The sequence below is a fragment of the Anopheles darlingi genome, chromosome 2 (genome assembly GCF_943734745.1).
Source record: "Anopheles darlingi chromosome 2, idAnoDarlMG_H_01, whole genome shotgun sequence".
Lineage (NCBI taxonomy): Eukaryota > Metazoa > Arthropoda > Insecta > Diptera > Culicidae > Anopheles > Anopheles darlingi.
In genome coordinates this window covers 88,914,402-88,924,401 of record NC_064874.1, presented here as the reverse complement: position 1 = coordinate 88,924,401, position 10,000 = coordinate 88,914,402, and the positions used below count along the sequence as shown (strand labels likewise).

The following is a 10,000-nucleotide window of genomic DNA, read 5'->3' as shown; positions in this document are numbered from 1 at the left end:
TTTGTGTTCCGGTCCTACGGCCACGCTACCCATGTGTATAATATCGCCGAGCGTGCTCAGTTCGGCACCCTGCCACCCGCGTACCGGTCCAGTCAGAATCTGTAGTTCTAACTCTTTCTGCCGTCGTGTAGCGGAGCACGATGATGCGATGTCCTTGTACACGGCAATGCTACGCTGTGTATCGCCACGATCGGGGTGACCACTTTCCATATGACGCTCGAGCTCCTGCAGTATTGCCGCATATTTGTCCACTCTCCGAAACGGTTTCGAAAGGCCTGTCGTTAGCACCAGCAAGCCTGGCTTTGCAGCACCCTGCTTCTCCATGAACACATTCAATTCCTCACTGAAACAGGGTTAGAAGAAAAGAATCATCATTCTATCGCTCATTCGATCGTCGATCGTAACCACCGATACCTACCGAAACTTATCAACTATCACGATGGCACGTGGATGTGCGGCACAATAGGACTGATGAACTTTTTTCATCGTTGGCGCTTTGGAGAGAAACATCTTTCCCACCCGATCATTGGATTCTTCGAGTGTTTGGAGGAACTCTTCGTGCATTTCGACCACCTCCAGAAAATTACACATCAATTGTGTGTACTCATTGGCGGATAGGCTGCAAAAGTTACCACACAGAAACAAACAAATTAATATCGACCAATAGAAAGTCATAGGTGAAGTCACCTCTAGCCTTACATTTGGCTTGTTTCCAAGGGTTCGAGAAAATTTTCTACCAGCCCTCGCAGTTCGGCCACGTGTGCTTTCTCACTTTCCAGCAAATCACGGAATACGACGGATCGGAAGGCTTGAATCTCTTCCGGTGGACGTATCGTTTCGGATAACGGAAGAGGACCTAAGTGCGTAATGAAGAGATTATCAGAGTTCGTCCATTTGGTCAACCACATGTACCAATAACTCACCAGCATAATCCTTTACGTAGTTGCTCGGGAACCATCCTGTTTTATCGCCCAGCGTGCCTTCCCACCAACCACCTTCTTCGCGCTGTGTTAATGTGATGATATCTCCCTTCTTAAAGCACAGCTCATCATTGTTAGATCCTTTAAATGAGTACTGTGCCTGTACGGTAATTGATGAAGTATCCATTGCAATCCAACCCTGAAGTGGCGGCATCAAAAAGAATATAATGATTAACATTACAAGAGGTAATCCTAAACAGACCATCTGAACAACAGACCCTGTCGAATCGTAGTGACCAGAAATTATTCCTGAAAATGCTATAAATCATGAAATGTCCAAATTCAAGCAATCTTCCCTTTGGTTCAATAAATCGAATATATCCCTTGCTTTACACAATCGCTGATCGATGATTAGCTCGATGCGAAGATGCGGAAGATCATATTGCAGCTGTGCTTAAAAATAGTTAGCCTTCTTGAAGAACACCGAAAAAGCATCAAAACGACACTGAACATTTACTGGGCGAAAAGATGACTATGGCAAAGTACGGAATGAGGAGATTTTTTACCGCCAAATGACGCACGCACGTGTTTCAGGACGCCGTGTGTCTTCAGTCATTGGGAAAAACAGAATGTAAATGGACGCATAGGATGTTCAGCACATGTGCAAGGAAGAGGCTTAAGCTAAAAATGACTGAAAAGAATCTTGCGTTAACGCTTACAGCACAGAAGCATGTGCTGCCACATTCCAGTTCGGTCGGACACATTTGTCTTGCATGAAACAGTGGTATCGGCTCGTGTTGACGTGTAAATGTAGAGAACATGAGCAAACAAACAGGCGGATGCTGTAACTACTACATGAAATCAATATATTTACATTTGTTCTTATAGGTTAGTTATACATAGCACATTCCCTTCACCCTACGGAACCCTCCCTAACACGGGCATATTCCGCTTAGTATCTAAGTTGGCTTTGAGATTTCAAAACAGCGATCATCGCACTAGCACCGCCGATCATCATTTATTCGATTGTGCCAACTGTCCCCTCCAGCACTCATCTTCTGCCAATGCCCATCCCTACTGCCGATCGCTTGCGAGTTAAGAGTTTATTTATAAAGAAGCGACCAAATCTATCATGCATTTTATTTTCTCCGTAAAATGCCAATGAATCTGCATCATCGGAACGGCTCGAATGCCGATCGTTGTCGCTAGTTGGCACTTGGAGTTTTTCGTTGGTTCGATGATGATCATCATGCTGTTGCTATGGCTCAAAAAGATAGATAAAGCCGCGACTAGTATGTATCGTCTGAATGTTCCTGTTTCGCGTTTCATTATTGCGAAAATACGAAAAGATATATTAAGATAATGACCATGATAATGTACCACAGCAGTACCACATAGTTCTGGTGCATTGCCATGTTGACAAGCTAGAGACAAGACACAGAGGTTCTGCGATGTAACAAGCAAATCACAACCTAACGTCCTCGAGTGGAAAACACTTCTCAATCACTCTGAGTGTACAACTAGAACCGTTCCCTAATATTCAAGGGTGCAAGAGCCAATGGGCTTTTCTAACATTCGTCATATGCAACGAACGGTGAGAGAGTCCTGCGCATTATGATGCAACGGCTGCTGCTGCCTAGACGGTTCTAAAATTATTCGGTTCGTATTTTGAATTTGCGGCGAGAATATGAGCTGGTTCGCGCACGCACTGATTAGCGCTGATTGTAGGTTGCACTGGCTGACGAGTAGCACATTCTACAACAAAAAACAAAATAATAAAAATCCATCACTTTTCCTGCGGGATTCGGACAAGACGGAATCCTCCTCTACACTTACATCTTTATTTGCGATGTTTTATCGGTGTTTAATTTCATATCACCGCACGCAATAGAAAAACACTAGCCACGCCACAAAACACGGTTCCTGGAGGTGATGCTATAGGTTTAGTTCTGCAAAAAATACGTTTCATCACCAATGGATAAGAATTTTCGAGGCCCCGAGAAGCAGTGCAGCTTCGAGATGGCGCAGATGAAGATGTCCTGCCAACTTGCCTGGCGCGATTATTCTGTTTCGGCTGTGGCCTCCTCTTCTCTACCGTGATAGGACACGACTAGTACTGCCAAGAAACACTAGCCCTACCAACCCCATCAAACAGACCAGCCAGTCAGCTAGCCAGTCAGCCAGCCTACCTGCTGCCTACCAACCGATCAGTGACGACGGCGACACGGCATTACGTTATTTTGAAAGGGGAGAAACGTGAGCAGATAATATTTGCTTTAAAAAGAAAGGAAAGCTGATTTCCCACTGACAGGCGGACGCTTCTAGCGATGATCAACGGTAAGACCATGAAATGAGCAGCTTTTCTTTTTCTAGTAGAAAATAGACAAACGCAGTAGTCCATCTGGGATGCGGTGACAACTTCCCTTCCTCTCAAACTATGGATTTTTTTTAAATAACTGTTAACTACCAATTGATACATACATTCTCTTGAATCCCGATCGTCGGAGCAGTTAAGTTATGAACTACGGCATCGTGGTTTGTACAGCAGATCAATTCTCGAAACGAAATAACTCACTCCCGCCAACGCTGGCTGCGATCCAAAAAACGGGAACGGTAAGTGAATCTCATAAACAATTTGGCCTTAAACGAACCGTAGTAACCTATTGATCGTGGCCGCTTTAACTGCGGAGTGATGGTATCGATTTCGTGACATAATGGGTGGGAATCCAATGATTAAAAGAGGTCAGTGTAGATAGAAGAGCTCTGCCTCTCTCATACGATAATCGTTTGGAAGCGCGATCATCATGTTTTGATGAAATGATGACAATGCAACAACAGGTGCGTTCTTTATTCTGTTGCCGGCCCGACTCGCCACAAACGCCGTGCTAGAGAATCTGAACATTTTATAGTCGGTATAACAGTGTTGGCGGCACCATTCGCATGAAGATTGGATGGTTATATTTAGCGTAAGCCCTCCCTTAGAGCTTACGACGTTCTGTGTCACCTCATTAAGAATAACACAAATTAATGTTCGAACGATGTTGTTTCATTTTCATTCAACAGAATAATGAGCGAATGCCTTATTGACTAAGTAAGCGCAGTTCGTTTTTCGCTTCAAAAGGTATCTCGAAATGCGAGAGCATCTCCCGCAATCCGAGTGTGCAATGATTGTAGCGTACCAGCAAACTGCTGCGGGTCTTCTCAGACAGCAGGACTCCCTCACAGTCTGCTGATCGCGAGATTTCGTTCGCGGCTTTCCGTGCTCACAACATTCTCGATAAAGATTCATAAACTTCGAGCCCTTCATTCGTACGGTCTCTATCGTCGGTCAGCGCGGTCGGTTCAGCAACAGCCCAAAGCGCTTAAGTAGAGATTCGTCTCTCGATCGTGACTATAAATAGAAAAATAAATTTCATGGCGACAGAGCAAATGTCCAATGACCATCGCCGTGACCAACAGTGTCGCGACGACACAGACACATATGGGGAGGGATGCAGAACAAGATGCGCGAACCTAACGGGGCGGTTCACACGTCCCGACGGTCGAAGAGTGAGGCACAGAGGTGAGAGGAGGTTTCTAAAGATCAAGGCCTCCTACACGGATGCCCTTGTTTGTTATCAGTCCAGATAGGGGTTACGACCACCCATCCATTCATCCCATTCATGGTATGACTCACTCCCGGCCTCCTTAGATCAAAGGCATGAAGACCGAAAAAAGGCATTTCAAGCATCTCAATGTCGCGGCTTTGCGGCGTATAGCTTTCTAGCATTCGGAACTCTCTTTCGAACCAGGGAGAAAAGAAAAACCACGAAAAAACATAAAGTATTCCCATACCCAGAATTTATAATTAGCATCACTTACACGGGAAGAGAAAAACCGAAAAATTCTCCTTCACTCAAAGGCCGTTTGGTCGCACGATTCTGTTGCTCCTGCTGCTATTGCTGCTGCTACCGTCGAATGCGGGAAAGATCACTGGTGATTCCCAAAAATATTTTCTTTCCGCACCCCGTTGGCCGTCCCTACTCCGGGGAAAAAGGGGTGGCCGAGAACTAGGCGTTTCTCCGCGTTAGGGTGATGCTGCTTATGTTTTCTTTCCTCTGGCTTGCTCACTAGAACTGGCTGGCTTAACTCGGTCGAGATCTCCGGCAGAGGTATCGATCGGTGCACCTGACCTGCAGTCCGGAGAATCGAAATAACGACGGTCGAGGAAAGCGCGTGGATTCCGATCGCACCAGCAGCACTAAACCCAATTCCGATGCGTGCACAAACTTCCTAGGTATCACAGATAAACTCCCGGCGGCGGCCACGGAACGCACAAACATAAAGAGAAACCCGGACGACCGGATGAAACGACGGCGGATAGCGGGGAGGCCCGAGCAAAAATGCGAGCACAAAAAGCGGAAAAAATAAAAGCTGCGTCGTACAGAGGCACTGGCGTTTTCACCGTTTCACTGGATACACCTTCATTTTGCATGGCCCGACCGAACGAATGCACAGCAGAGCCGCCGCCGTCTCGAGAGAAACATCCAGGAATATTTTCCGATTTTCCGATTCTTCCGTGTGTTTTTTCCGTTGTCCGTCCTGGCCGTCAGATTCCGTTCTGTGCGGGAGTAGTTGAGCGCGCGGAAGGTTTCCCTGATCGAACAATTTTCCTTCTCGTCCAACTCTGAGGGTTTTACGGGCGGTGGCCTACTGGGAAAATGCCTGTCGCCGTCACAACAATACAACACTAACACACACAACGCGTAGTCAAAACAACAGTTCGGAAAACCAGAAAAAGGGCCCGCTACGAAAATGACCGCGATCGACAAAATTCAAGCCTTGGATCTCATAGAAAGGGAGCTGATTCTGTGTCTACAAAGTGCCGGTAATACCACACATGGCGTAACATCGATACGGGCTAGTTCACTCACCGGAATCTTTGAATACCGTAGGTGCCGCTTTGCTGGAGCTGAGCAAGGAGAAAACAAGCCAAAAAGCCACGGAAACTCACGTCAACCAGTTCCTGAAATCGCTGAACAACGTTGAATCGAAGCTGTCGGAGCAGATCAACTATCTAACTCAAGTGTCGACCGGACAGCCGCACGAAGGTTCAGGTTATGCTTCTGCCAAGGTTCTGCAGATGGCCTGGCACCGCATACAGCACGTCAAGTCACGGATCAAGGAGCTGGAAGAGTGCAAGCTGCGCTACATACAAGCGAACCGGATGCAGTCTAACCGGGTCGGTCAAAACGCCTCATCCACGACCGCCGGAGTTTTAATGTAAAGAGCAAGCAAAAGATAATATTTATCGAATCTAATAAAAAAAAACCTTTTTATTCTTTAACATCAACCTTGCTTTCCGACGTTACAGTACCATCGCTTTGAGACGCTTGAACGGTTTCGTTTTGCGTACTGTTGGCCTCGCTTTCGGTACCTTCGGTGCTGTTGTTCGACGTTTGACCATCAGTTTGTTGAGATGTAATTCCAAGATTTTCAACCTTGGACATGGCATCGTCTTGGGTCGACGATGAGCCATCAGTTTGAGTTTCTGTGGCACCATCGATTTCTACTTTCGGTTGTCCCACTCCGAAGAAGTTATTCGATACCACGTACCTAACGCACTGCAGTAGCACATTGCGCTCGTGTCGAATGTCCGCGTCCAATAATTTCTCCAACATTGTATTCTGATTAGACCTACGCAACTTTGAATAATCCAGCAGATATTGACGCTTTGGTGCTGACTTAACCCGAGATTCCTCTGTTCCCTGCTTTTGCTTACTATTGTGCGCCTGATTGCGATTGAACTGTTTCTTCGGGTTTTGCTTGTTCGACTTCTCTATCGCATTGGTTTCTAGAATCCTTTCTTGTTGCTTTCCCTTTGATACGTCGACCTTTTCTTTGATATTACCCTGCAACTGTTCAGCTTCATTAACTTCCACTAACGTGTTTGCTACTGGAGTCTCAATTTCCTGCTTCTTTTCTACTGTATCAACCTTCTGAACCGGAGATGGCTCCCCCTTAGTCTCGGTTTCCTTTATCGCGTCAACGGCCTCTTCACATTCACTATTCCCCTCAGACACATTGTCGCTATCACTTCCGTAGTCTTGCAGCAATGAGAAACAGCTTGCAACCGGTTTGATGTAATCATCCAATCCGGATGTTCCGGCAAACATTGTCCTAGCTGTCGACTGATCTTCCACTTGTGGTACTGGCTTTTTACCTCGTCTGTTACGTTTCTTCGGCTTGGGCCCATCCTTAAACCCATCTTGTGGTGGTCTGTTTGCTCCAGGTTTCAGAGGAAAGCGTTCCTTGTTTTCACCGATTCGCTCGCCTCGCTTTATCCGTTCCTCTTGGGCCAGCTGTCTCAGGATGATGTTCTGCTTTGTCGGAAAGCGTTTGCGGCGTTCCTCTTTCCACTGTTCAATTTCTTCCGGCGAAGGCATAGCACGTTGGGACTCGTGGGTATTCTCCTCGCTGTGCACCTTCCTGGCGTGTTTCTTCATCACCATCGGATGGCCAACGAAAGTGCAGCCCGGCACTTCGCACGGTCGATGGCTTTCAATGTGTCGTTGATATTCTTCCTCGCTTTTGCAATTTACATCGCAACCTTCACACCAAAGCTTCCAGTTCAAGAGGAGCAAGGCCGGAACAACGTCCTTCTCTAAGCCCTCGTTTCCTCGCGGTGATCGATGACGATTACTGTCGATACCGTGTCTGAACGACGTCGGTGGACGCTGATGGTGACCTCCCCGATGAAAACGAGGCTCATATTGTGCCTGTTTCTGGGCTGGCTGACCGTACTGTTGGTCGTACGACGGGCGCTTCCGTCGATTGTGGGCCAAAAACTGTGGCGGAAGCGTGGGACCACGTGGACCGTACATCGGCGGTGGCTGCATTTCGCGAGGCAACAACATACCAGTAGGCGTAGAAAAATGTGGATTCAAATGCCTACTGAAATCATCCAGCGATTTTTGCACTTCATCTTTGAACTTGGGCCCCGGTAGACGAAACTCCTTCGCCGTATCTGGCCTTCCCGACGGTGGTTTGGCTTCCATGGCGTTATAGTTTTTGCAACTCTGCTAAATTCACACTCTCGGGCACTAATTACCGGTGTAAGTAAAATTCAATTAAAAACCACATGCGGTCGGCGGCAAACACAACGATTTTCCGGCGCACAGTTTGACGTTTCAGTACTTTGACAGTTCAGTTGTTTACATTCGCCGGATCGCTTCGTTTGCGCTTTTCGTGGAGAGAAAAAGGATATTTCCGAGATAAAGTGGTGCAAAACCCGTTCCCCGCCAGCATGCCGGATATTGAGGAACCCATTATCAGCGAGCAGGAGACGAGTGAGAAAAAGAGTTCGCCGGCACGAAGCAAACGAAGCCCATCGCAGGAAAGCAACGCTAGCGTCGAGGATGACGACGGCGGGGGTAATCGGCTGAAGTCGGTAGTTACGCGTCGCAAAAATGAAACCATCGAAGAAGGCGAACTTTGCTCGGATCGTGAGTCACGCTCCCGCAGTCGTTCCCGGTCCAGGGATTCCAGGGATGATGATCGACGGTGCGAGTCCCGGCGAAAGGATGACCGCCGAAGACGAAGATCCCGGTCACGCGCCCGTTCCTACTCGCGGTCACCGTCGCGCTCACGACACAGAGGTGGCTATCGCAGACGAGATCGTCGTTCCCGGTCCCGTTCTCGTTCCCGTTCACGATCCCGGCAAAGATCAGACCGACGGGATAACCGGCGAAGGGATGATGCACCCGAGCCGGCCAAAAGTGAGCGGAAGGAGGAAGGAGACGAGGCGCTGCTGCGAAATGAGAAGCCGGCCATCCGCAAAACCGTTGATTTGCTTACATCGAAAACGGGAGGTGCTTACATTCCGCCGGCCAAACTGCGGATGATGCAGGCGGAAATCACGGACAAAGCTTCGGCCGCCTATCAGCGCATTTCCTGGGAGGCACTGAAGAAATCCATCCACGGTTTTATCAACAAGGTCAACGTGGATAACATAGGCGTGATCACTCGGGAACTGTTGCGCGAGAACATCATTCGTGGCCGTGGATTGCTCTGCCGATCGATCATACAAGCACAGGCTGCTTCTCCAACGTTCACGCACGTTTACGCCGCACTGGTGGCCATCATCAACTCCAAGTTTCCCAATATTGGCGAACTGCTGCTGAAGCGATTGGTGATCCAGTTTAAGCGTGGCTTCCGAAGAAACGATAAATCCATCTGTCTGTCCGCATCGCGCTTTGTGGCTCATCTCGTTAATCAGCGTGTCGCGCACGAGATTCTAGCTCTGGAGATTCTGACGCTGCTTGTGGAAAACCCAACCGACGATTCGGTAGAGGTGGCAATCGCGTTCCTTAAGGAGGTGGGACAGAAGCTCACAGAAGTGTCCGGTAAGGGCATTAATGCGATCTTCGAGATGCTGAAAAACATCCTGCACGAAGGCAAGCTGGATAAGCGAGTGCAGTACATGATCGAGGTGGTGTTTCAGGTGCGAAAGGATGGATTCAAGGATCACGTTGCCGTGATCGAAGCGTTGGAGCTGGTCGAAGAGGATGATCAGTTTACGCATTTGATCATGCTGGAAGAAGCTACCGACACCCAGGATATACTGAGTAAGTGAAACAATCCCCATTACGATCATTTCGTTGTTTAATTCCGCTCTATTCTGTTTCTGTCATCCTTGTCCGCAGACGTCTTTAAGGTGGATCCCGATTTTGAAGCCAACGAGTCCAAGTACAAGGAAATCAGCAATGATATTCTCGGTAGCGATGCGGAGGATGACGAAGAAGGCGGTGACGGATCTTCGAGCGGCGATGGTAGCGATTCGGACGACGAGGAAGGAGGCAGTGATTCGGACGATGAGGACGGTACAGCCGATGGTTCCGGCAAGCAGCAGGATGCTATTATCGATAACACGGAAACAAATCTCGTCGCGCTCCGCCGAACGATTTATCTGACTATTCACTCCAGTTTGGATTACGAGGAGTGTGCGCACAAGTTGATGAAAATGGAACTGAAGCCGGGCCAAGAGCAGGAACTGTGCCACATGTTTCTCGATTGCTGTGCCGAGCAGCGTACGTACGAAA

General features: G+C 48.1%; 4 protein-coding genes across 6 annotated transcripts in view; 2 read left to right on the top strand and 2 right to left on the bottom strand.

Moving 5' to 3' along the window:
* Positions 1-5,485, bottom strand: part of LOC125951605 (rho guanine nucleotide exchange factor 7) — a 15,109-nt gene extending 9,624 nt beyond the window's left edge. For all 3 annotated transcript variants that reach the window (XM_049680554.1, XM_049680555.1, XM_049680553.1), the window contains exons 1-5: positions 4,782-5,485; positions 924-1,119; positions 700-856; positions 419-619; positions 1-343 (exon numbers count right to left, since the gene is read on the bottom strand). The exon at positions 1-343 is cut by the window's left edge and continues 333 nt beyond it. In XM_049680554.1, the coding sequence (XP_049536511.1) occupies positions 1-343; positions 419-619; positions 700-856; positions 924-1,107 (885 nt within the window). In that variant the 5' untranslated portion in view covers positions 1,108-1,119; positions 4,782-5,485. The remainder of the gene's footprint in view (positions 344-418; positions 620-699; positions 857-923; positions 1,120-4,781) is intronic.
* A 157-nt stretch (positions 5,486-5,642) lies between these two features.
* On the top strand, positions 5,643-6,246 carry LOC125951648 (mediator of RNA polymerase II transcription subunit 11). The gene is made up of 2 exons (XM_049680610.1): positions 5,643-5,787; positions 5,855-6,246. Exons 1-2 carry the CDS (start codon positions 5,715-5,717, stop codon positions 6,184-6,186), a joined length of 405 nt encoding a protein of 134 aa, XP_049536567.1. The 5' UTR covers positions 5,643-5,714; the 3' UTR covers positions 6,187-6,246.
* Positions 6,096-8,041, bottom strand: LOC125951617 (nuclear fragile X mental retardation-interacting protein 1). The gene has a single exon (XM_049680575.1). It carries the CDS (start codon positions 7,955-7,957, stop codon positions 6,236-6,238), a length of 1,722 nt encoding a protein of 573 aa, XP_049536532.1. The 5' UTR covers positions 7,958-8,041; the 3' UTR covers positions 6,096-6,235.
* A 90-nt stretch (positions 8,042-8,131) lies between these two features.
* LOC125951608 (pre-mRNA-splicing factor CWC22 homolog) overlaps positions 8,132-10,000 on the top strand; it is a 3,044-nt gene continuing 1,175 nt past the window's right edge. The window contains exons 1-2 of the mRNA XM_049680560.1: positions 8,132-9,526; positions 9,605-10,000. The exon at positions 9,605-10,000 is cut by the window's right edge and continues 1,175 nt beyond it. Coding sequence (XP_049536517.1) covers positions 8,206-9,526; positions 9,605-10,000 — 1,717 coding nt within the window. The 5' untranslated portion in view covers positions 8,132-8,205. The remainder of the gene's footprint in view (positions 9,527-9,604) is intronic.

Coding starts and splice junctions, on each gene's coding strand:
- LOC125951648 (XM_049680610.1), top strand. CDS start 5,715: ATGACCGCGATCGACAAAATTCAAGCCTTGGATCTCATAGAAAGGGAG. Junction 5,788..5,854: donor TCTGTGTCTACAAAGTGCCG/GTAATACCACAC, acceptor TGAATACCGTAG/GTGCCGCTTTGCTGGAGCTG.
- LOC125951617 (XM_049680575.1), bottom strand. CDS start 7,957: ATGGAAGCCAAACCACCGTCGGGAAGGCCAGATACGGCGAAGGAGTTT.